Raw genomic sequence first — 27,403 nt, 5'->3', positions numbered from 1 at the left:
AGGGAACCAATCCCGGGCAGGGTGCCAACCCACCGCAGGACACACACAAACACACCCACACACCAAGCACACACTAGGGCCAATATAGAATCATCAATCCACCTAACCTGCATGTCTTTGGACTGTGGGAGGAAACCGGAGCGCCCGGAGGAAACCCACGCAGGGAGGACCCGGGAAGCGAACCCAAGTCCCCTGATCTCCCAACTGCGAGGCAGCAGCACTACCCACTGCGCCTGCGTGGAGTTTGCATGTTCTCCCTGTGTCTGCGTGGGTTTCCTCCGGGCACTCCGGTTTCCTCCCACAGTCCAAAGACATGCAGGTTAGGTGGATTGGCGATTCTAAATTGGCCCTAGTGTGTGCTTGGTGTGTGGGTGTGTTTGTGTGTGTCCTGCGGTGGGTTGGCACCCTGCCCGCGATTGATTCCTGCCTTGTGCCCTGTGTTGGCTGGGATTGGCTCCAGCAGACCCCCGTGACCCAGTGTTAGTATACTATGTGATTATAGTAGTAAGTATATTATTGTTCGCTTCAATCATTTTTAGTCTCTGTAGAACTAAATTTCAACAGTATTACAAAAATCTTGCTCTTAAAATTAATCTTGACAATAAGATAAAAATTTTATTGGACAATGTACATTAAGTGATAGTGTAAATTATCAGAAGGTTGTAAATGTATCCCATGGAAGCAGGAAGCATGCTGGTTGGAGAAAAAGTCTATCACTGGGCATAATCTCACACACACACAGACTTTTTTTAACTTAACAATTAACTTAAAATACATGTGTTATGAAGGAAACTAAAATAAAGTACCTAGGGAGAAAACTCAGTAAATACAGAGAGAATGTACACATGTTAAACAGGCAATGCTCAGTATGGAATTAAAAATTAGTTTCTTGGAACTGTGAGGTAGCAACTCTAGACACTGCACTGCCTAGGAGATTTACTTTTCATACATCTAGTTATTACTGAAGGAGCAGTTTGAGGACTTCCTGAATTCCACTGACACACCTTATTTAGAGGAAGCAGAGTCAGCAAATTCAAAGGGGCACTAACCCATCACCTGAGGTCATTCATGTAGTTTCATACAAAAACTACGCAGTGACAAAGCTACTGGTGTGGATGATATTTTCCAAGAGTTCCTACAAGCTATGAATGTTGTTGGGCTGTCTTGGCTGACAGGCCTTTTGGAGACTGCAGGGAGGTTATGTGCAGTGCCTTGAATTTGGCAAACTGTGGTAGTTGTTCCTAATTAACAGAAGGAGGACCAGCAAGTGTGCTACAACTTTATGGCATTACACTACTGAGCCTCAATGGGTAGGTCTATGTCATGGTGCTAGAAAGGAAGTTCCATCTGTTTGTCAAACCTTGGATTTAGGAGAACCCAAGTGGATTTCATTCCTGTCATAGAACACTGGATTACCTCACAAGATTTCTGGAGGGTTCATGGGAGTATTCCTGACCAGTCAACATGTATTTTGTGAACTTGGAGAAGGCATACAACCAGGTTCCTCAGGGTGTTGTGTGGTAGGTGCTTTGAGAATATGGGGTACTGGGCCTGCTGTTTTGGTCTATTTGGTCTTTACAAAACTGGTTGATGTGGGACTCCACCAAAATTCCTCTTTGTCACCGATCTTGATAATTTATGTGAAGAAAATTTCTAGGCACAGGCAAGGGAAGGAGGAGGGCTGTTTTGGAGACCTTAGAATCACAGCTGAGCTTTTTGCGGATGATGCTGTACTGTTTGCTTTATTGGGTGGGGAACTCAGGCGCATGCTGGGGCAGTTTGTAGCTGAGTGTGAAGCAGTCAGGATTTGGATCAGCACTTTCAAGTCTGAGGTTATGGTTCTCTCCCAGAAAAAGGTGGAGTGCCCCTTCCTGGTTAGGGAGAAGGTGCTAAGTTAAGCAGAGGAGTTTAAGTATCTCAGGGTCTTGTTCACGAGTGAGGAAAGAAGGGACAGAGAGATTGTGAAGCGGATCAGAGCGTTGTCTAAAGTTATGTGGATGTTGTACCCTGCCCCACTAATTCCAGGATCTTAAGTCCATGGCACCTCTCTGCCAACCTGTCAAGCAGAACATATCAAAATAGGATTTGGCTGAATATGATTATATATTTTTACTTAGAAATGAATATGCTTTATTTTATGAGTGAATTTTAGAGTTATAAAGTTAACATAATAATCTGGTTCTTTATGTCTTTACTTCTATGGCTGGGCTACTTTGCTAAAGTCATATTTTTTGAAGAAATCAGTGTCAAACTACTTACCTTATACTTCACCTTCAGTAATATTGTAATTTGCCAAGGTTTTTTTTTCAGTTCTAAAATTTGCATAGTTTTAAATAAGACACTGATCCATGTAGCATTATCTAAATGTCATACTACATTCATTCATGCATTTCATTTACCCATCTGTTTTGTCTTGGTAGAGAAACATATTACTCTACTTTCCCCTTTTGTATTATTAATATGTAGCCTTTGTCAGAATGCCTCAAATCTCCAAGACTTACCACTGTTTATAAGGTATTGTACCATATAACTTCTCCCCACCTTCCCTTCTACATGTATAACCTCAGGCAATTAGGTGTAGTAAAAGACAAGTAGTTACAATTTAAACAATGTATTATTGATAATATTCATAAATAATGACAATATGCAAAGTACATTTGAATATTGGCAACCATACAACCTGATAAATGTTGATGTGTAGTTTCAGGTGGCACACAGACTTGTTAGTTACTTAAAATGTTTCTAGTTAAGGCAACATTTGTGGTCAGCTTTCTACACAACAAGCTGCATACCTGTCTCAATATGGCTGCCGAGCTGTGCTCTTCATTGTGTTGTCCTTTTCAGTTCATGGTGTGAGAAGATCTTTCATCAGTTTGGTGAGAGAGAGAGAGCTGGGTAAAGCAAGCAAATTTATAGGTTTTCTGTCCAACCCCTAGAGCCAATAAGGCATCATGGTACTTAAAGGCTTCTGATACAAGCCAGTTTCAAACAGCCATACTTCAGACCAATGGGGGAACAGAAAACATCTTCACACCTGCCACCCCCAAATCCATTTGCTGAGCTAAAGTTTGCCAGTTAGGCAGCCTGGGTTTCCTCTGGGGGTTGACTGAGAATCCTGCAGAGAAACACCAAACATGTTTGAGGCACTTCCCCCCAACCCTGTATGCAAAATTTCACATCACAACACCATCCATTATCCATCTGAGGGTTCCAGAGACACTGATTCTATTCCAGCAGCACTGTGTGCAAATCAGTTAAATTTCACCAAAGTCAGATTAATGGTCATCGCTGTCCATCTGTCATTTATATTCTGATTTCTGTTTCAGGGTTGTATTTATGTCTGCAGCATTGTAAATGAGGCAGGGATTAGCCATTCTATTACACAACTCATACAGTTATACAACTGATCACCCATACTCTGTCTAGCTAATGAGTGTGTATGTTAGTGAGAGTACCCTACAATGGATTATATATTATTTACTCTGTTTCTATAAACAGAATTATAGGTAAAGTACTTGATTGTAATCCTATCTAGTTTTTAGTGAACAAAATCTATGAGTGTCCTTTCGTTGTCTCTTTCTTTTATATCTCCTTACCTTGGGCATGATAACAGAAAACAGGTTATAGACCTGTCTTCATCAGGCATAATACAATTTTTTTTACCTGGATCACGATAACACCCCTTTGTAAGGTGTACACAAACACAAACTCCACTGTAGACACAAAAACTATACTGGCTGCCATTTAAAAGTAGTAATCAACCTGATAACATACAATGATCAAAACTGTCTTAAGATAGTAAAACATTCTATTACACCAATAAGCCACCCATTCCTAAAATGTTACTTATATATTGTATTGCGTCAAACTGAAATAAAAGAAGAAGAAAACAATGCTGACATTTTTTATATTCATGTTTTATTTTATTTTTGTAAATTGCAAAGCGTAGATAGTTACATATTAATGAATCTATCTTCTTTGTTACATTTGGGCCTTTCCTATATAGCACATCATTACAAGCTGCTTACAATTCAAACTAGGTTACAATTTCAAACTTCAACAACATGTATGCAAAATAAACTAATTTTTCAGTGATTTTATAAGGTAATCTGCACATGCTTGTTGCTGAAAAAGTATTTTGTATTGAAGCTTAACATTTTGAAGCCAAACTTGTTCTTCTAATTTATCATCTAAGCATTTTCACTGTTATCTGCTTATTTCATCTGATCAGAATATGGAGGGGGGCAGGCTGGTATAGTAAAGGGGATGTACTCCTGAGTTGGAGGTGGAGGAATGGCATTGTCAGAGTAATTCTGCACAGGATAATTTGTTGATTCTGGTGATTTCTGAATGATAACTGAAGGCTGAAACACAAAAAGCGTGAATAGAATTGTAATATTATCAGATTATGGATTATTTCATTTTTGAACAGTAATTACTGGATGTCAGAAAAAAATATACACAGAAACATACCATGTAGTTTGAGCAGAGAGAATGCAGTTTAAGATCATCATCAGTGATATGAAAATGTGTCATGTATAATGTAACTGAAAAAATATACTTTATAGTCATGTGTAACACTCCGAATCAGTTTTAAGAGACTCCTGAAAATCCTGTCCTAGAATCATGACCTTTTTCTTAGAGATATGTTGTTATGAGATTGTGTGCTCTTGAAGGGATTAGTTACCATTTAGAGTGTGGCCCAGAGGACAGGCCAAAAAAGTATGAGCTAAATGTGATACTCAAGATGATTCCAAATAAATTTCATGTAATGTTGTCTGGAACAAAAGTTTTGAAAGCAAATCCTTCAACCAGATTTTGTTCACCAGTATGTAGTAGCTGATCAGAGAGCCAAAGGTAGAAATATTTATGTGTGAGAGACTGATCCAGACAAAATATTTACTATCAATCATCTTATAGGAATATGCACAAAAGTTACATTTAAGTGTATCAATTGACAAAAACATATTTAGATTTGTTGTTTTTTTGATAAATAGTTGAATTACTAATAATCGTATTTAAGATTTTTCTGCAATGTTATTTCTGAGTGTACTTAAAAAGTTTCATATTTAGCATAATTAACTATGGTCAAAGTACTATGCAGCCAAATGTAATATTAGAACATAAGCAGATACTCCAACTGTCTGTGAAACCCACTGTTTTGAATCTCCTAGGAAGAAGCTTAAAAACAGTAAGAAACTACCTAAGTACATCTATGTTAGGTACAATGCCTGAGGTGGGCTGGGTGTTTTTTTGGCCTTGGAGCCCGTGCTGATTTTATTTTTCTCCAGCATTGAGCTCCTGTTTTTTTTCTGTCCTCCCCAATCATCTAACCATAGATTCTATAGAGACTTAAAATTAATTTCTATGCAAGTGTATACTGATATATTGTTATTTGATATTTTTGGAATTTACTTTATTCATTCTAATTTTTTATCTGCTTCTAATTTGTTGTTCTTTTCTTGTAGTTCTTTCTTTGACATCTTGATAAGCACTTTGAGCTATATCGTTTGTATGAATATGTGCTATAAAAATGTTGTTGTTGTTAATATGTGAAACTATGTTATGATGACTGGAAACAGATGATCAGAAAGCACAAGGAAGCACTTTGTTCTAATATGGCACAGGTGCTGATAGTTTGTCAGTGTTGTCTACATGTGTTTTATTGATCAGCATAAGGTTTATGAGTACATGGGAGATGGCACAACAGTTTGGGGTTGCTCATGATGATTGTAAGCTTTTTTTCAGAACATCAGATGAGCTATCTTTGTCAGGCACATAAATGCATCAAGGGTAGTTCTTGTTTTCTTACTGTTTTCTAAAATTTATGGATAACAAGATTTGAGATAGGGCTTAGAAATTTTGCCTGCCTGTGGGTATCTTGTCATTGTCAGTCAGTCGTTATCCAACCCGCTATATCCTAACACAGGGTCACGGGGGTCTGCTGGAGCCAATCCCAGCCAACACAGGGCAGGAACAAACCCCAGGCAGGGCGCTAGCCCACCACAGGGCACACACACCCACACACCAAGCACAATTTAGAATCACCAATGCACCTAACCTGCATGTCTTTGGACTGTAGGAGGAAACCCACGCAGACATGGGGAGAGCATGCAAACTCCACGCAAGGAGGACCCGGGAAGCGAACCCAGGTCTCCTTACTGAGAGGCAGCAGCACTACCACTGTGTCACCGTGCTGCCTATTATATTCATATTAGTTTCAATTAATTAAAATATATGCAATATTTATTATAGTATGATCTACACCCGGCGGCACGGTGGCACAGTGGGTAGCGCTGCTGCCTCGCAGTTGGGAGACCTGGGGACCTGGGTTCACTTCCCGGGTCCTCCCTGCGTGGAGTTTGCATGTTCTCCCCGTGTCTGCGTGGGTTTCCTCTGAGCGCTCCGGTTTCCTCCCACAGTCCAAAGACATGCAGGTTAGGTGGATTGGCGATTCTATATTGGCCCTAGTGTGTGCTTGGTGTGTGGGTGTGTTTGTGCGTGTCCTGCGGTGGGCTGGCACCCTGCCCGGGATTGGTTCCTGCCTTGTGCTCTGTGTTGGCTGGGATTGGCTCCAGCAGACCCCCGTGACCTTGTGTTTGGATTCAGCGGGTTGGAAAATGGATAGATGGATGGATCTATGCCCTTCTTGTAATTGTGAGTTATTTTATCATTTTAGCTTCATTTTAGAGTGAGGTTTGGTTTGAATTGTGGGGTTAGACAAGTTAGAACTGTTTGAGATGAGAATCAAAACCTCCGAATCTAAGGTAATTTTTGCCTCCTGAACTGCAATAAACAATGATTTTCTTGTTAACCTGGTTGGATAGGGAGTAAGCTCCTGATCACAACAAGTTGGCTATTGCCTCAATGTCTCCTAAAACAATCCCTATTAAACACATTAGCGTGCGTCATGTGTGTGAAGATCACACTGAATGTATTCAAAATAAACATAACCTGTTGCAAAAGGAAAATATTTTGTGTGAAATCAGATTATACATTGGTATTCAAAATGGTAAAAAAGTAATAAAATGTTAAAAGTAAATGATATGCTGTTGCTGTTGTTCAAGGTTTGATCAAAGACAATCGTGTTGGGTGTAAGGTTAAAAGAATTGGCAGCTATGTTTGAGAAAAAATAAACTGCAAAATATGTATTTAAAGTAAATGGTGTGCCATACCCCATCAAAAGGAGGTAAAAAGAACTACTGTTAATGAAGAACCACAGGCAATGCAAATTTCTACATTCAAAACACAAAAATCAACAAATATGCCTAACAACACTGACACAACTCCAGCAAAACCAAGGACAAGGATGCATTGCACCCACCTTCTTCCTGCAGGTTTTAATGAATAACTATTGTAAGGTACTCTATGATTGGAAACAGGAACACAATAGCTGTACAGTTTCAGCATGTAGTATATGCATAGACCACAATGCTTATCTAAACTCTTTTTGCTGTTGTAAAGGCATATAATGGTGCAATCAGAAAAATCTCAAACACATGGGGCCAAGTACCAGAGGGGGTTTGTGTATGTGTGTGTGTGCGTGTGTGTGCATGTGTGTTTGTCTGTCTCTTCTGTCACCAAGCTCATGACAATATACAAATGAATCATTAAGCTTTACTTACCTTGGGCTACTGAGCTCCTGAATTGATAACAGAAATGTTAGCTTTCTATTTTTCCTCAGTATCAAGTCTTCTGTTTAGTTTCTTTTTCTCTCTCACTGTCTTTACATAGTTATTTTATGTGTTTTTGAAATGCATGAGTACAAATGGGACAGCACGGTGGCGCAGTAATAGCGCTGCTGCCTCGCAGTAAGGAGACCTAGGTTCAATTCCCTGGTCCTCCCTGTGTGGAGTTTGCATGTTCTCCCCGTGTCTACGTGGGTTTCCTCCAGGTGCTCCAGTTTCCTCCCACAGTCCAAGGACATGCAAGTTAGGTGCATTGGCGATCTTAAATTGTCTCTAGTGTGTGCTTGGTGTGTGTGTGTGTGCCCTGCGGTGGGCTGGCGCCCTGCCCAGGAATTTGTTCCTGCCTTGTGCCCTGTGTTGGATGGGATTGGCTCCAGCAGCCCCCCGTGACCCTGTGTTAGGATATAGCAGGTTGGAAAATGACTGACTGACATGACTGAGTACAAATATTTTAAGTGTACAGTCTGGAGGAATTTCGGGGCAGGTTTTTAGAAATAAACCTTGTAGATGGAGCTTTTTCAGTGACAGATTTCACTGCTATTCACTGTAAAGTTTTTAATGAGTTGTCCCAAACATGTATTGTCATTCGAGACTTGCATCTGACCCCATGAAACTAACTGTAGCTTGACACTGACTTATGTTGAGAGACAGTCTTTTCCAATTTATTATAAGACTTTTTTAACAAGAAATCTGTTTTTAACTTATTTTTAAAGCAACAATGGGTATCACATCAGGTATTGTCTTTGCCTTCCCACATGTCAAAGACTAACATGCTACGTTAAATGCTTGACACTTTGTTAGAACAGGAATGAATGCGGGTGTATGAGTGACTTGACATGCTTCTGGCTTTGTGCTTGGTGCTTCTGCTCCTTACAATCCTATACATGGATTAAATAGGTTTGAAAATGAATGAATGGTTAGAACTTCAAAACCATACTGCTAATTTCACATTTATTTCAGAATTAAAAATAGTTTTTATCCAAGTTATGATTTTTCAAATATTTTATGCCTGCAATATATTATGAGGTATTTTCCAAATAAATATTTCGGATGTTTATATTTCACTTATGGGGATTTCATAATGACATAACAATCAGCAGGTTTGTCTTGCACTCCAGGGACTTGGTTATGAGTCCTACTCTTGCCACAATATTTGTACTGTTGATAGATATGTGTGGGTTTTTCCGAATACTAATGTTCCTCAACTGGACTGTCTTGGTCTGAATGAATATCTCTGTGATTGACTTAAATAACCCAACTGGGGCCCACTTTCTTCTTAGGGCTCAGTGGTCTGGAGATTAAAGCTACTTCTGGCACTGCCATTGAACAAACAGGTTCAGATAGTAGATAGATGGACTGGCAATTAATTTCAATTTACGCTGTATAGTAAAATTACATTTTGAGAACTCTCTAATCATAATGTGACTATCAAGAGAGTTACTATAGTTTAATATTCTGTTTTAACTACAGTTAAATGTTTTTAGCTCACTGTCCACATGTATGTTTCTTTAATAATGTGAAACAAAACTAAAGAAAATAAAGATGATAGTTTTTTAACTACAAATAATTACCTCAATATTGTTTCCACACAAAGCTTTACATCCAAAGGCAGATAGAGAAATTGTCACACAAAACTCCAGAATTGCAAATACTAGCAGAATTCCCTTGATTCCGTTTCCTGCATTCTGCCAAAAGCAAAGATTCATCAAGTTAGAGTATCATGTTCAATGTACTTATTTCATTAAGAATTAATACATTCACTTTAATTGGCTGCTGTATGAGATCACTTTTACTCATACCTGCTTACAAATGGATTGCAATTTTAATTCACATTATTTATACAGTATAAAGTAATATTATGAGAGTCCTATAAACATCCACAAACACATTGATTTAATTGTCCCATTGGTTTCAAAGGACAGAATGCTCTAGATGCTTACAAAGCTATACATGTAAATATCTGTACAATGTTTCCAGTTCTTACTGATTTTATGCTTTTAGGTTGAAGTATTGCAAGCAATCTACCAATTCAGTTTTAATTTAATTTAAGGTGCCTCTGCACTGGACTAATTATCTGTAGTCCAAATGTAAGATGTAATTATCTTTAAAAAGATACAGTATATTATTCGTCTCTTTGGAATTTGATAGAAGTCTTCAAAATAGAAAGACTCTCAGTCTTAGTGTTAAATTTTCTTTCTCTGCCTAAAACTGTTCTGCCAGAAGAAAACTTGACAAAAAGGTGTAAAAGGACTTGAAGATGAAAAGAAAACAATGGTTATCTGGGATCAAATAGGGCATCTGAACCAAAAAATTGATATAATTAAATTTTCCAAAACTAAATACGCACACCAAACTATTACTTCAAAAACTTGCCAAGTCCTGACTTCCCAGAAAGATGTGTTACTAACTAACTCCATAAAAAATCACACAATATCTAAAATCTTGGAAGCCAGAACTAGTGCAATGCCATCTTATATACCATTGTGGCAATTCTGCAATTTCCTGTCATCACAATTGGGTTACAGACTGCTGTTACCAACAACAATATGGCCGTGGACATTCAAAAATATACAAAATGGCATTTCCTTCAATTGGAAAACATCAAACAAAATGGGACCAGGAAAACAACAAAAATAGTAATAAAAGCACATGTAAAAATGAACATATACATATGAAATAATGATAGAAATTAATCGTACAATGTCTTAAATACTAAATTCATTGCAAATACATGAAGAAAATATTAATACATGCCTAATGTTACTGGATCTTACTTTAAACTGATTAAGCAAAATAGCTACTCCACTTTTCCTACTTAGAGTATATTGTATTAAGATTTTTAGAAGTACTCTATTCCACACTCTTTCACCATGTTTTCATCTCAGTTCTAACTTTTGGCACCTTTGACATCTCAAGAAGAAAAACATGATTAATCCTTTTGCATTTTAGTTCACTAGATTTTGCAATTTCACATGCTTTCTGCTGCACATTAAGTAGGAAGGCATTGCAATGTAGCAGATAATGCTACAGCCACATAGTCTCAGGAATCAAGATTAAAATCCTCAGCCAGTCACTCATTGTATGGAGTTCTTATGTTCTCTGGTATTTGCATTTTTAACTGGTACTACAGGTTTAAAAAGACATATATGTTGTGGTGGTTGGCATGGAGGTTCTATGGATAGCACTGCTGCCTCACTGTAAGGAGAATGACATTCACATCCCAAGCGCTCTCTGCATGGAGTTTGCATGTTGTCCCCGTATCCATGTGGATTACCACCGGGTGCTCCAGTTTCCTTCCACAGTCCAAAGACATGTGTGTTAGGTGGATTAGTATTGGTGAATTAGCACTTAATGTGAATGTGTGTGTGTATGTTGATCCTGTGATGGACCGGAAACCTGATGATTTCTGGGAAAGGTTCTAGCTGCCCAGTAACTTATCTCTGGAAGATTCTCTGGAAAATGGATTGGTATATAACGATAAATCATATGATGAAGCAGCTATTAGCATGTATGTCATTTTACACTGCAACAGTGTGTCAAACAAGAAAATTAAACACATACTACATGACTAAAATATATGGCTTAATATTAAACTTAATTAAGATACAAAATCTTATACCAGGTACAAATATTTCAGTAGTTGGCACTCATAGTTTTCTGAATTCTCATTATTCGTAGAATGGGAACGATAGCGTGTATAGGAAAAATATGTCACATCCAATGAATATATAATTATGGCGATTCCACTGAAAATTGCACTGACGATGTTGGTGCCTAGGGCTCCTTTTATCTAGAAGAGAATGAAAGACAGATTAAGGATCACTGTTTTACACTTTATCAATTCCCTGATTTCATACATACAATATTTCTATTTTTTCAGCACTCAACAATTTCTATAATAATAACAACAGTTCTTCCTAAATGCCACAGAAAATGAGCTCATGTAATACTAATAAACACTGGGCAGATTTGTATCAGATGAAATTTAATGTCCGTAAATGCGAAGTATTACATGTAGGAAATAAAAATGTTGGGTTTGAATGTACAATAGGAGGTCTGAAAATAATTAGTAAACCTTATATGAAGGAATTAGGAGTCATAGTGGACTTGTCATTATCAACCACCAGACAGTGTTCAGAAGCCATTAAGAAGTCTAACAGAATGTGAGGTTATATAGCATGATGTGTAGAGTACAAGTCTAAGGAGGTTATGCTCAAGCTTTATGACATATTAGTTAGACCTCGCCTGGAGTACTGTGTACAGTTTTAGTTTCTAGGCTACAAAAAGGACATAGTAGCACTGGAAAAAGTCCAGAGAAGAGCGACTAGGCTGATTCCAGGACTGTATGAGTTATGAGGAAAGGTCAAAACAGCTGATCCTTTTCAGTTTAAGTAAAAGAAGTTTAAGAAGAGACATGTTTTGAAGTGTTTAAAATTATGAAGGGAATTAGTACAGGGGATCAAGACTGTTACTTTAAAATAAGATCATCAATAGCATGGGGACACAGTTGGACACTTGTTAAGGGTAAATTTTGTGCAAACATTAAGAAGTTGTTCTTTATACAGACGACCACAGACACATGAAATAAGCTACCAAGTAGTGTGGTAGACAGTAGGACTTTAGGGAACTTCAAAATTAAACTTGATGTTATTTTAGATGAATTAAGCAGATAGGACTGACAAGCTTTATTGGGCTGAATGGCCTATTCTCATCTAGATTGGTCTAATGGCCTGAATAAATGAAACACAGACATGGAAGGTCAGTCAGTCAGTCATTACCCAATCCGCTATATCCTAACACAGGGGGTCTGCTGGAGCCAATCCTAGCCAGCACAGGGTGCAAGGCAGAAACAAATCCCTGGACAGGGCGCCAGCCCAGACATGGAAGGTATTAAAGTAAATAAAAGTCTAGAACTCTTGGTAAATTTTTGGACTTGTGAAACAGATGAATGATATAGTAACAAGAATATTGTACAACAAAATCATCAGAGCAAAATTAAAATCAAAATGTTTATATGATAAAATGGCAAAAATTAATAACACACTGAATTCATTAAAAAGGAGGTTAGAAACGCACTATTTTGGCTTTTAAGCCTTAAGTTTGTTTATCATTTCACAAGTGTAACAGAAACACTTGTAAATAAACTGATTAGTTTTTATATTAACACCATTTGCAACATACCCTTGTTACAGAACACAGTATCAAATTAAAAACCTTATGAGTATTCTAATTAAATTTTTAAAATCACACAATAGAACAACACAGAATATAAAAGTGTTATTAGCTGTTTGGAAGGAAACTGATACCTATACCTATCATTGCAATTAAGAAAAATAAGAGTTTTCATTGGCACCTAGAAAAACTGTAGCTCACTAAAACATGGTAACAGTCCACTTCAGAGCTAGTGGCATGCCTAAAAACTGGTCTGAAATGAAATAGTAAAGACTTCATTCCTAATTTTATTTAATAAATATGAAAGATAGTCCTAAGTTGGAAATCCAATAGAGTAAATGGTAATGTGTCACTAGCAGTTTATTAATGGCATACTGTACTCTCCCGCATTTCATACCAATGCGCTCTTCTGTTTAATGCTTTACACAGAATTGAGGACTCACCAGACAAGAATTGGAATTCTTTGATGCAGCAACACAGAAAGATCCGGAAATTATGTACTGTTAGGGAAGAAAAGACAACCGGAATAAACATGTATAATGATTTTAATATACAGTATATTTATAATTAACATTTCCAGTATTTTTGCCTCAATAAGGAAATTTCTCCAGTGTTGGAGAACCATATATTTGTGCAATAAAGAAACATCTGATGCTTGCTCTAGAATTTCATGAATACTTAATCAGATTGTGATCAGTCAATAATATTTAAAAAGCAGCATGTTAGTGGCTATTGTATATCCTGTTTTGGTTGTTTTAGCTTAGATAGGAGTTGAATCTCATGACATCAGCCACACATTGTATAGATGATTAATAAAAATGACACCATTATTAAGTCAGAAATAAAACATAGAAAGGAATGAAATTACTTTATATTGACTTAGTTTAAAATACAAATCAACAAAAATTTAGAAACACAACAGCTTCTCTGGGCTTTCAAAACCCTATCCATTTGGGCGGTTATGAACTCGCCCAGTTGCCCTTCACACAGTATTGCAATAGACCACTCATCATCCCCGGTCTCTTGTTCTTTTGTATGGCATTTGTTCCTCTTGAAAGCTGAAACTTTGCAGCCAACTCCTCTCAACTGCTTCTCTAGCTGTAAGGTAGCCTTAAGTCTTATTGTGTGTTAATTTCCAATAAAGTTCCTGCAGATTTACTTTCAAAGTAACGGTTTGTTTTAAATTGACTCCAGGGGTTCCAGGTTAGAACTCTCCATTTTGGGTTCTGGAGTCCTAGCACCAGGAGTTCTTTAGTGACACCGAGATGCTACCACCTCTAGTATTTTCTAAAAAATGAACCAGCCCTGGACTTGATGCTTACCATAGGTAACAGCTATACATACCGGCAAATCATTCATGAACCAATTCAGAAAAATTAATTAATCTACCCCAAAAGTCTATAGATCATAGGAGGAACCAAAGTGCTCAGAGAAAAGTATATACTTCTCATAATCCTCAGCCTGGGATCTGAACACAGTTCCTTGGAGATATTAATTAACATCACTTAAAACTGAGCTTAAGTGTTATCCTAAATTTATTAAAAATGTTTCCATAAAATGCATTAAGTAAAGCATCACCAGTATATAATAGCAAATCTGACATATGAATAGAATTTTGGATTTTCATCCTACATACTTATACAACAAATACTATCATTATCTGGCTGAGTCAATTTGCCAATTGAGCTTAGATCTTAAAGAATTAATGTACACTGAAAGCTTCATTACATACAGAAATCCATCCATCTATCCATTATCCAACCCGCTATATCCTAACTACAGGGTCACAGGGGTCTGCTGGAGCCAATCCCAGCCAACGAAGGGTGCAAGGCAGGAAACAAACCCTGAGCAGGGTGCCAGCTCACCGCAGGGCATGCACACACACACCAAGCACACACTAAGGACAATTTAGAATCGCCAGTCCACCTAACCTGCATGTCTTTGGACTGTGGGAGGAAACCCATGCAGACACGGGGAGAACATGCAAACTCCACGCAGGGAGGACCCGGGAAGCGAACCTGGGTCTCCTAACTGCGAGGCAACAGCGCTACCCACTGTGCCACCGGCAGGTTAGGTGCTTTGGCGATCCTAAATTGTCCCTAGTGTGTGTGGTTGTGGGTGTATGTGCCCTGCGGTGGGTTGGCGTCCTTCCCGGGGGTTTGTTTCCTGCCTTGCGCCCTGTGTTGGCTGGGTTTGGCTCCAGCAGACCCCCATGACCCTATAGTTAGGATATACCAGGCTGGATAATGGATGGATGGATGGATGGATGGATGGATGGATGGATGGATGGATATATTTTGAAGGTGGTTGCAGTGGTTAATTTTTAGGCTTTAAATCCCCATTACAGTCATTCTCTGTATGTAATTTCCATGTTCTTCTCATGTCTGTGTAGGTTTTTGTTCAGGTATACCTGTTTACTGTGACATCCCAAAGATATAGGAGGAAATCAGGTTTGGTTAACTAGCTGCTGCTCTAAATTGTTCTGGTATGAGTCGGCTGAATGGATATGTGATAAACTGGAACATAATCCAGGGTTTGACGCTGTCCTGTGTTCACTGCTGCTCTCAGGCTGATACCTGTGATTCTACATTAGAGTAAGTGGACATGGATACATGAGTGAATGTGTTCTGTGTTTTACAGAAGGAATAAAATGTTGCACTTGTAATATTATAGTTATTGCTTGTTGGCAGACACATTTCCTCGTGGTGACTCATAAGATCACAATGTATTACAACTGTTTATGTGTACTTTAGTTGAAAACAGTGTTTGGCATTTGAAGTGAAAACACATTTTCCATGTAACTTTTCAACAAAAACATAAGGATAAACTTTTTTCTGTATAAACCAGCTCTGGATGCTTTACTATTAACCTTACTATAAAAGGAACACTTACATACCCACTTTCACTCTTACAAAAGCAACTGAGAGTCCTCAATTAATCTAACACATGTGCCTTTTTTGGAAGGAAGTTTACTCTTAAACATGTGTGTGAATTGCAGACACACAAATAGCAAGGCCAGAAAATGTTTTCACAACTGATTTTTTTCCCCTCCCATCCACACATCCATCCATTTTGTGAACTTCAGAGCTTCAAGGAGTCTGGGCCAACCTGTTGGGACTTCAGGCCCCTAAAGCTCTAATAAGGCCTGAATCTTAAAAGTAAACCAGAAAACTCAAAATAGGTCTTACCATGAAACTCAAAAGCAGGTGTTGGTCCAACACCCCAAAAAGACCCAGTCCTGTGAATCCTGTCATGATAGGAGTTCTCCCCAATGCAAGATTAATGACCCCTCTAAAATTCAGCCAAGAAGCAGGCCACAGTCTTCACTGGTGTAACTAGTAAAGAATCATTTAGTCCAGCCAGGCCGCAAATACTAACTGCTGGCTTTAGCTTCAAAGATCACAAAAATAAACTGAGAGCTCCACAAGGGTAAGGGTCAACACAACCCATCCATTTTCCAACCCGCTGAATCCAAACACAGGGTCACGGGGTCTGCTGGAGCCAATCCTAGCCAACACAGGACACAAGGAAGGAACCAATCCCAGGCAGGGTGCCAACCCACCGCAGGACACACACAAACCACACACTAGGGTCAATTTAGAATCGCCAATCCACCTAACCTGCATGTCTTTGGACTGTGGGAGGAAACCGGAGCACCCAGGGGAAACCCACACAGACACGGGAAGAACATGCAAACTCCACGCAGGGAGGACCCGGGAAGCGAACCCAGGTCCCCAGATCTCCCAACTGTGAGGCAGCAGTGCTACCCACTGTGCCACCGTGCTGCCCACACAACCCTTGGCCCTGATCATAAAAAGGACAACAAAGAATCTTTATAAATAAAAGTTTATTACAAATAAGAATAAACAAAAACAATAGCTCAAATATGTCTCGATGCATGCTCAATAATTCAGGTAAGAAAATTCTAGAAAGTTGATTCTGTTCATCTGGACATAGTTTTTTCCACGGGAGAAACGTTACATCACTCATCTAATTGACTTCCTCAGTCTCAGTTGACTGCAGGTTTTTCCAACCTTATAAACAGTACCTTTGCATAATGACTGCAACTAGCACCATTGACTAACAATGGGCCGTGTGATCAATGAAACATGCAGGAACAGGCAGAAACATGGGTGTGCCATAGGTTCCTCAGTTTCACCTATTGTGGCTAATCTGTATATGGAATAAGTGGAAAAGAGGGCACTATTATCCTATCCTGGAACACAACAGAGCCATTGGTTCAGGTATGTGGACGACACCTGGGTGAAAATCAAATCTCAGGAGGTACCACAATTCACTGACCACATCAACTCAGTGGATAAACACATCCAGTTCACCAGGGAGGACATGAAACGTGATAGACTAGCTTTCTTAGACTGTAAAATTGTCATCCGCAATGGAGGACATTTGGAAGTTGATGTGTACCGTAAACCAACGCATATGGATCAGTATTTAAGGTTTGACTCTCGCACAAAATAGGTGTCATTAGGATTCTACAACACAGAGCAAACACCACAAACACAGCGGCCAGGGAAGCAGAAGAACATCATATCAAAAAGGCCCTGAGTAAATGTGGTTATCCCAGTTGGACTTTTGTCAAAGCGGGGAAGACACCCAAAGAATGCTCTAAGCAATCCAGGAGAGAGGAAGGACAACCGCTGCCTAAGCGAAAACCTTTAGTGATCCCTTATGTGTCAGGAGTATCAGAAGGAGTTGAGATGCATTTTTTCAAAACACCAGGGGCCTCATGTATAACGCCGTGCGTAGAACTCACACTATAACATGGCGTAAGCACAAAAGCGGGATTGTGCGTACGCACAGAAAAATCCAGATGCAGGAATCTGTGCGCACGTATACTTTCACGTTCTTCTACTACATAAATCCCGATTTGCGTGAAAAGTAACGCACGTGCACGCGCCTTCTGTCCCGCCCCAACTCCTCCCAGAATTACGCCGCTTTGAATATGCAAATCAATATAAATAGCCTTCTGTGAAAAGACAATGGGAAAAGCACGGGAGAAAATATAAGAATTTCAGCGAATACCAAGTGGAGGCAAAGGAAAAACGTATTATTTGTTGGTTTAAACAGTGGTATAATCAACAAAAGGAAGCTGATCGAGTGACAGAGTGTCAGAGAAACTTGAAGGCTCAACTTCACAAAGTCGCACAGTGCCCGAAATAAAAAAGAAATCACATATCAAAGTCGCTGTGAAAAGGCGAGTCGTAGCCCACCGTCTGAGTGTCATATGAAAGCGTATTAGGGTACAAACAAAAAACATAGGCACACAGTGGGAAAAAAGCACGAAATGTCAACTTTAATCTCGAAATTTCCACTTTAATCACGTTGTTTATTTTGCCATTAAAGTAGAACATCATAAACTTCATCTTAAAATCGTTTATTTTACTAGTTTCTCAAGTAGCATGTTAAATGCTTTTTTCTGTGTTTGATCTTCTATGTGCTCTATGTGTGTGAATCACTACGTGCTTCCGTTCTTTCTCTTTCTCCGACAGGGCACAGAATGCATTACATTCGACATATTACAACTCTCTGAATAATTAAAATACTGAGATGTATACGTGATATCATTTTCATGATGATAGGAATGAAAGCATGTTATTATACAGATTATTTAAATGAAGTTAAAGTTTTATCTGTATACTGTAAGCAACATATTTTGCTGCATTTCATCTTAATAATGATATTGTCATCATACGCGCTTTATAAAGTAGCGCAGGTTGTGCAATATTATAACTGTAGTGCAAGTTTACAGTGAGGTGATTGAGTGCGTTTATAGTTCTTGGGATGAAACTGTTTCTGAAACGCAAGGTCCATACAGGAAAGGCTTTGACGCTTTTTGCCGTGGTTGAGGTAATGTGTACTTGAAACTATATACCGATCATTCTCTTTCCGATCATCTGCTGCTGTGATTCACACTCAGATACAGTGATATAAATACTCCGAGTGGTGCAGTGAGAGTAATATGGAAAAAGATGATCCGCAGTGGCAACCCTTAACGGGAACAGCAAAAAGAAGAACAAGATGCAGTGAGCGTAACAACGCTAAAGCAGTTATGGTATTTGGAATACTATGGCTATTCCCTGGCCCATTATATTGCAGCAGGTTAATTACAATCAGATGCATTACACTAATAAACAATATGCAGTTAATTTCAGTGTATTTATAAAGCCGCGTCAGGAATGTGGAGCTAAGAAAGAAAGGATGAGCACACAGGAACAGTAGTTTGACCATTCTGTGGACCATTATATTGTTACAGGTTAATTACAATCAGATGCATTAAATTTATGAACGATATGCGGTTAATTTCAGTGTATTTGACAAAGCCGCCGCCGTGGATGTGGATCTAAGAAAGAGTAACCACATAGGAACAGTAGCACTGCTTTGACGCTGGGTGCCGCCAGTCTGCAAAACCGAGCGGAGAAATTGCGTACGCCAAGGTATGAGTTACCGTGGAAATGTGTGTGGCTTTACGCCAAGTTTAGGTTTTATACATCGCGATTTGAGCGTGGAAAGGTTCGTACGCAACATTTCTGTGCGTACGCACCGTTTATACATGAGGCCCCTGGTCTCGGTGGCTTTCAAACCTCAAAACACGCTATGGCAAAAATTGGTCCACCCCAAGGACCGGGTGCCCCGGCACAGACAGAGTAATATAGTTTACGCAGTTAAGTGCCAAGAGGATTGCAGTGAATTATACATCGGGGAAACCAAGTATCTATCTATCTATCTATCTATCTATCTATCTATCTATCTATCTATCTATCTATCTATCTATCTATCTATCTATCTATCTATCTATCTATCTATCTATCTATCTATCTATCTATCTATCTATCTATCTATCTATCTATCTATCTATCAAATCAACCACTGGCAAAGCTGATGACACAACACAGAAGAGCTACCTCATCAGGCTAGGACTCTGCAGTCTATTTACACCTACAGGACAGTGGTCACTCTTTCAGTGATGAAGATGTGTACATCCTGGACAGGAAGGAATGCTGGTTTGAGCGAGGAGTCAAGGAGGCCATTTACGTGAAAAATTAACGACCATCTCTTAACCGAGGAAGGGGCTTAAGGGTATATCTTTTACCATCTTACAATGCTGTGATTGCAGCCATTCCCCAACTCTCTGTGAATGGTGCCCATGGCCATTGATCAATGGACAACTTGCATATCATTGATCACACGGCCCATTGTTAGTCAATGGTGCTAGTTTCGGTCATTATGCAAAGGTACTGTTTATAAGGTTGGAGAAACCTGCAGTCAGCTGAGACTGAGGAAGTCACTTGGATGGGTGATGTAACGTGTCTCCAGCTGAAAAAACTATGTTCAGATGAACAGAATCAACTTTCTAGAATAGCTCAAATAAGACAAACAGGGCAAAAAGAAGGTGCCTTAGTAAAGGCAGTCCACAGTAATTGTGTGCCAATCCTAATCCATAAAGAAAATAACAACACCAAGCACATACAATGTACCACAAAGAACTGCAACTCCCATGAACCTTTATTGGGCTGGGAATAGTCCCTCACTAGAGACTCGATTGAGAGGTGCCCCTGCCTCATATGGAACCACCCATGAAAGATAAGGAAAATGGCAGAACAAACATCCACATGCAAAACAAAACAATAAACAAAACTGATACAAATACACGAGTATAAAAATAATAAACATAAACTACAGCTTTAGAGTAAATGATAATAACCAAAGGGTCAAAATTGACAAAAGGGACATAAAAAAGTAATTTATATATCAGGAAATGTACCGACCCTGTCTTAAACAAAACAAATCCCAATAGGAGAGGAGAACCTATAAAATTCCCCGCAACAAAGAATAAAACTAATTTCTTAGAATATAATCTTTATTAATAAAAAGATCCAAAAGTGCAACATTTAAAGAATTTTATTCAGAAAGCAGCAATCAAAGTCAATGTGCACATGCACTCCAAAAGCAAACAAGATAAAAGGTCCAGAACATTTTATCAAAATCCAAATATAAGAGCAAAATTCCATGAAACTACAAAATGGTGCATAGCAAAAGGAGAGTCAGGCTCAGATCTGAGCCGTCCAAGGCCTTATAAGGCCTTAGGCAGGCACAGCTTCAGCATCAGAAGTCCCTGTCCCCTTGGGCTCAACATATCTCTCTATGATAAAACAAATCTTGGGAGGAAGACGAGACGTGATCTTCTCGGGAGACAATTTGACGTCGTGAGAGAGACACTTTAATGTTACATGAGACAAGGCAGAGAGACAAAATTTAAAACAAGTTCACGGACATCTAACCTAGCATTTGTTGGAATGCTTTTGGCAGACACACTTCATGTGCTCCCAGCTCTTAAAACATCAACAAGCGACAAGCAGAACACGCAGCTCGCCAGCAGCAGTAAGCCAGCAGATGATCCGACTGCTTCTTCTTAGCTGCGTTCAGCACCCCCAAACCCCCACCCCACCCTTTACAACACAAGCAGCAGAGGCGCGAAGTGGCAAAAGGACAGCTGCTGTGCAGGCTTTTAAATGATCAACGCACAGCGAGACAAGCGGAACACACCGCTTGCCAGCAGCAGCAGCAAGCCAGCAGATGATCCGACTGCTTCTCCTTAGCATGCGTTAAGCCCCCCCGTTCAAAATGCGAGCAGCATTATATGTCCTGCGAGAAAGAGATTTAACCACACCCAGGGCCAGAAATAAAGGACAAATATTGTTTTTACAAAAGTTCTAAAGTAAAAGTGAAAATAATGCATATGTAACCTATTCTCATGAAAATAACAATCTCTTTAAATTGTATATCCGGTAAACCAAACCTTAGGTGAGCAAAGCGAGCAGGGGGCGGAGCCCCCTAGTTTAAAAAAAGAACAAAAACAAATAATAAAATTAGAAAAAGAGAAAAACAATTATCAAAAACATTCATGTTAACAGATATACCAAAATAAATCATAAAACAAGAAACATGATCATGATCATGAAAACTAAAGCTAGGGATGTGGCCTTTGTTAAACTGAAGGATATATCCCAATAGCATTAAGCAAAAATCAATGCTGTATAAAATATCACTCCATTGTAGTGCACTCACAAGAGCATTCACCCTCACTCATACAGGCCCTTTTTCAAGCTGACAATTACCCTAACATGAAGGCTGGATGAAACAGGATTATTCAGAGGAAACCCAGGTTCACCCTCTGACTCCAGGTTACCTTTGCCACTGGGTCCTCATTACATGAGGAATACTTAAGTCTGATTAAGAGCTGCTGTAGAGCTCAGAAATCTCACCATCCACTTTACTCGTTGCCGGAAGATTAAACTGTAGTGTGAATTGACATTCACCCAATCGGATTCCACAGTTAACTACTGTATTACTCTGTACAGCATTTAGAAGATTCAACAATTTACTGCCCAACTGGTATTTCTACTTTCATCTACATGTAGTTTACTTTGATAAGTTATCTATCAGTAATTCATTTTATACAAAGTTATGTACTGCCTGCATAAAATTGGCAGCTGATTTTAAAACAGAAAGGTAATCAGTAGATGAGTCAAGGTCAATATAACAGACAATGGTTGATAACAGAAAGACAACAATTTAGCAAACAAAGGTCAAAACATAAAAAAATCATGTTTTAGAAAGTTGAAAGGGAGTCAATAATGACAATAAATCATTTAATCAGAGCCAAATTAAAAAAATGTAAGGTTTATTCAAAGAACAGAAACAAAGTCGAAACAACAGTAGATATCAAGTAATAACAATCAGAAGTGGCCTTAAGTTTTAGGTCATATCCACATATTTTGGGCAACATCTTTATCCCTTCAACTTGGTTATGCTACACACTTTTGGTTGACCTTACCTAGCAACAGTTTAGCAACCATTAACAAGTATTTCTGAATATGGCAGTGCCGACAAGAAAAACAAGATGGTGTGATGGGGGAACGCATTTCATGTTTAACATCATTAAAAACATGTTGAAACTAAATAGGCATTGGATGCCTTGGCCTCCAAACCCCCTAAAGAATGTTACAAATACCTTTAGAGACTAAGGAATAACTACAAAAAATGAAAAACAGAAGCCAGATCATGACGATGTGGAGTTGTGTGCATTGTTTAAAGTGTGCAATATAAGGTTCACTTATCTTGCTTTGTAAATTACGTGATTATGTTCACGTAAGGTAATTTTCTTTTACTTTTACATGTAAAATAAGCTTCTGTGCTTAAACTAGAACAATAAAAGCATCACCTCCGCTGTATTGGTAGCATTATTAGGAAAATGGTTGGTAAAACACAAGTTTAAGCTGTCTCTATCAAGTATGATATAATTACGAGAGATGTTCAAAAATTTTCCTCACTTTTTTTTAACTCTATTTATTAAGAATTTCAAAAACAAATTTCTACATAGTCACCTTTGTTTGTGGTGCAATTTTCCCAGCGTCATACCAACTTTTTAATGCCCAATTACTACTCCTCCCTCCTTCACTGTTTCCAACAAAAATATAAAAGTGTGTAAACTTTTTGAACATCCCTTGTAAATTAAATAATGCCATAGAAATCTCAAATATGCAGTATAACATATATTGAATAAAAAAAGCAGTATATCACACTTTGGGTTTTTCTACTAAAATAAACAGTCACCACCCCAACTTATTTCCCCCATTCACGTTGGCCTCCCCACTTTCCAAATCTCACCGAACACTGCTTACCATTAAACCAGTCCAAAACGGAATTCCAGTAAATGCTGCAAGGGATACAATAAAGCAAAGAATGATCCCAAATAAGAAGTTCACAATCCCTATCATGATCTGGACAATCTGTAATAATAATCATAAAAAAATGATTAATTAGGATTTTAAGGCTCATTTCCCAAAACACTTCAGAGAGCATTTTTTTCATAATTAAAGTTTTATCTCAATTACTTCACTCTTCATCCTCTTGCCTAGTGTGCACTGCAATGGCAACATGCCAAGTTGGACAGACAAGGCAACTAAAGTCTAACAAATGTCTCTTTTAAAGGTACTTTTTTCTCAGGTGTCTTCTGGGTTTTCTGTCAGTGGACTGTGCCTGGCACAGCTTATGCTGGAGGCACCCAGTGGACATCCTAACTACATGCCAAGATACTTAACTAATTTACCACATTAGAGACAACTCTGGTGTCTTCTGCTCCTCTTAGAATTATACAGGGCAAAAAAAGACTATGAGATGGGACTTGCGAAAGAACAATACAAAAATTTGATTTCCATTCTGGGTCCTATAAATCAATCCACGTTCAGAAAACACATATTGTGACTAACTCCTGCGGATGGTGTGTGTTGGAGAGTCGGCATCTAGACCAGACATGTGAAACACACGGCCCATGGGCCGCAACAGAAATCTGTGCGGCCCGCATGACAGATCCTAGTTAGCACTAAACCTGTACAAAATGATTACTATCGTTTGTGACTGAATCATTCTGCATCTTCGGCGTTACTTTTGATTTTTCTTACTTCCGCCTTCTGACAAAAGTGCATTTTCCCATGGCATTACGGTACCAGAAACATCATCTGCTAGTATATTTGCAGCTGCGCCGTCAGCTCCTTGATACCCTAGGCTTGACACTGCCCCCCAACCCCCACTACTAGCCTTGACCAAAGTTAATGAGCCGCAACATCGCAACTGAAGTGCTAGGCTGCAGCAGCCTGGCAGGTTACACTACTGGCTGGGCTGCTGAGACTCGCCACTGGGCAGAACTGACCATCACGAGTACTAATAGCCGTTACTATTAGTTACTAACAAGAGATGCCAAGTGTCGGGACAAAAGAAATAGATCTCACACTGTAAAACTCCTATATAAGGACCTAGCTAAGAGGCTAAGACTCTAATTGTACTCTGTTGTACGGAGATTGTATGGAAATAAATTACTTTTTTTTAAACTTTAAACTTTAAGTGTTACATTTTTTAAAGTTTTCAGTATTGGAAAGAAAGCTACAGTAACTTTGTATAATAGTATAATAGTATTTGTTACAGTGCGGCCTGCTGACGCATGTATGGCAGTCGAAGTGGCCCACCAATGGTAGTGAGTTTGACATGCCTGATCTAGACCATGTAGTTTGGTTGGACTCAGCCCAGAGAAACCACGTGCTGCCACAACGTGGGCTAACCACCTGCAATTTGAAGGGCAGGGGTCAAACATAATGCCATTCAAGTCACAGGCATATGTTAGAATACAGATGTTAGACTCAGACCCTTGGGCTCTGCAGTGACTGCTGGTTTTTCTTTCCAGTCATTTTCTTAAAGTAATCAAGTACTGCTGATAACGGAACTTTATTCTTTTGAGTACATTTAATGAATGGCTTTTTAACACTCAGAAACCTTCATGGTCCCCAGTAGCCAGGCAATAATGAGATGCAAACTGAACTAAAAGATGACCAGAAAACTTGATCCAATTTGCACCTATTTGTCCATTATATTATATCAGGTTTTTTTTTTTTTACAAAAATGTTTAAAAAGAAACATTTGTCCTCTCAGAAAAAGGACAATTAACAGTTTTTGCAGTGTCTTCTATGACAGAATGAGACTAAAAAGCCATAAAACTAAATAATGTATTCCATGGGCGGCACGGTGGTGCAGTGGGTAGCGCTGCTGCCTCGCAGTTAGGAGACCCAGATTCGCTTCCTGTGTCCTCCCTGCATGGAGTTTGCATGTTCTCCCTGTGTCTGCGTGGGTTTCCTCTGGGTACTCCGGTTTCCTCCCACAGTCCAAAGACATGCAGGTTAGGTGCATTGGAGATTCTAAATTGTCCCTAGTGTGTGGTTGGTGAGTGTGTGTGTGTGTGTGTGTGTGCACACCCTGCGGTGGGCTGGCACCCTGCCCGGGCTTTGCTTCCTGCCTTGCGCCCTGTGTTGGCTGGGAATGGCTCCAGCAGACCCCCGTGATCCTGTGTTAGGATATAGCGGGTTGGATAATGGATGGATGTATTGCATTAATGGCAAGAATTGTCTTTTTATAAAGAAATAGTTGACAGTAAAAAACAGAAACTGAGTTTGAGACCCTGAGTTACTGATCCAAATGTTATAGACCTTCAGAGTGTAAACTGTTTGACATATCACTTTGATAAGAACCAAGATGTAGTGCATAAAGATGAATGTTTTAATTAGGCAAACTATAAGGTAACAAAAAAACAACAACAACTTACTCCAAGTGGCTTTGGTTCCCCTTTAAGAAATTTGTGAAACATCTTTGGAAGCTGACAAAATCCACCTTTAGTGATCTCAGCACTTGGTACAACATAACCAGGTCCATTTTCTGGTGTTATAATCTGAGTTACCACCAGCATCCCATGAGTTTGAATAACAGATGAAGAAGACATTTCTTCTGCTGAGAACAATGTTCTGAAACACAAAATGCACATTCACAGGGGACACTGTTCTAGACTATTTCATATAAAAAAATAACATTTTTATGAACTTTTATGGAAGTAATTTTGAAAACATAATCAAATCTATTTAAAAATAGCAAGGCTATTAATTACTATTTAATCACCTATTTCTATGGAGTACATCAAGCTAGCTGATTTGTTTCCTCATACTGAAGGTTGTCAAAGTCAAAGTGAACTTTATTGTCATCTCAGCCATATACAAGTATACAGATAGACGAAATTGCGAAGCTCAGGGTCCACAGTGTAACAACATGACATGCAAATAATAAATTGAAAATAGAATTAAAATTTAAATTTAGAATTAAAACACAAACAAGACAAGACAGCACTATACCAGCCTCTTCCTGATCCTGGCTGTATGGAGCAAAAGCACACCGGCCAATTTAAAACAACCTCATAAGGATCTCTTCTCTGCCTAAAATGATTCATGGCCGCTGTAGCCGAAGCTTGTCCCGGCTTCACTCAGTCAAGGCAGGACCGAACTCTGGACTGAGCGCCTCACTCACGCACACGCACCACATTCCCTTCTTTGAGGTGTCAAGGGAAAATTAGTGGCGCAGGAGGAAAAACTGGACATACATAAGTAGATAACCAGATGCTGAATTCGAACACAGTTAGACTTTTGCATTTAACAAAACGGACTGTTAAAATCTGAAAGGTAAAATGGAATAGAAATTCAATAGGTGGCAATCTTGTCGGGAATGGAGATGTGATCCTGCCTGCGTTGAAAGGTTGTGCCAGAAACTCAAGGAGCTGCGTCACCTTTCCCGATCGCTTTCACACCATGCATAACTCAGTGAATCGGTGAAAACAGCGATACATGAGCACGTCAACAACGGGAACTGAGTTTTTAACTGTGTCTCTCTGAAAAAAAAATTAAAACTATCATGATCACTTCATCGTTTAAACATTTTATCAAATTACTACATGTAAACTACCATCTATAGTCCAATCAAGCGTATTTGATTTTTCTTTTATCATCATTTCTATAATGTAATAAATCCCGTAAAAAGGCTCACCTGCTCGTGTTGAAAAATAAACTTGATCAGGTGTCCTGACGCTCCAAAGCCGCGCTCCTTCTCCCTTCTGGGCGGTGACAAATGTATTCAGTAAATACTGACCTAACCAC

General features: G+C 39.0%; 1 protein-coding gene across 2 annotated transcripts; it reads right to left on the bottom strand.

Moving 5' to 3' along the window:
- Positions 1-3,896: 3,896 nt before the first annotated feature.
- LOC114642661 (membrane-spanning 4-domains subfamily A member 4A-like) lies at positions 3,897-27,374 on the bottom strand. Of its 2 annotated transcripts, XM_028791523.2 has the most exons (7): positions 27,294-27,374; positions 26,032-26,227; positions 23,564-23,671; positions 13,304-13,360; positions 11,308-11,478; positions 9,260-9,373; positions 3,897-4,364 (listed from the first exon to the last, which is right to left on the bottom strand). In XM_028791523.2, the coding sequence occupies exons 2-7, from the start codon at positions 26,203-26,205 to the stop codon at positions 4,215-4,217; spliced, it is 774 nt and encodes a 257-aa protein (XP_028647356.2). In that variant the 5' UTR covers positions 26,206-26,227; positions 27,294-27,374; the 3' UTR covers positions 3,897-4,214. The 2 variants fall into 2 exon arrangements, with proteins under 2 accessions (XP_028647356.2, XP_051779272.1); XM_051923312.1 differs by lacking the exon at positions 11,308-11,478.
- Between the last annotated feature and the right edge of the window lie 29 nt (positions 27,375-27,403).

Source organism: Erpetoichthys calabaricus, chromosome 2 (assembly GCF_900747795.2).
Source record: "Erpetoichthys calabaricus chromosome 2, fErpCal1.3, whole genome shotgun sequence".
Classification (NCBI taxonomy): domain Eukaryota; kingdom Metazoa; phylum Chordata; class Cladistia; order Polypteriformes; family Polypteridae; genus Erpetoichthys; species Erpetoichthys calabaricus.
The sequence above is the reverse complement of the archived record's forward strand: the minus strand, read 5'-3'. Positions and strand labels throughout refer to the sequence as shown.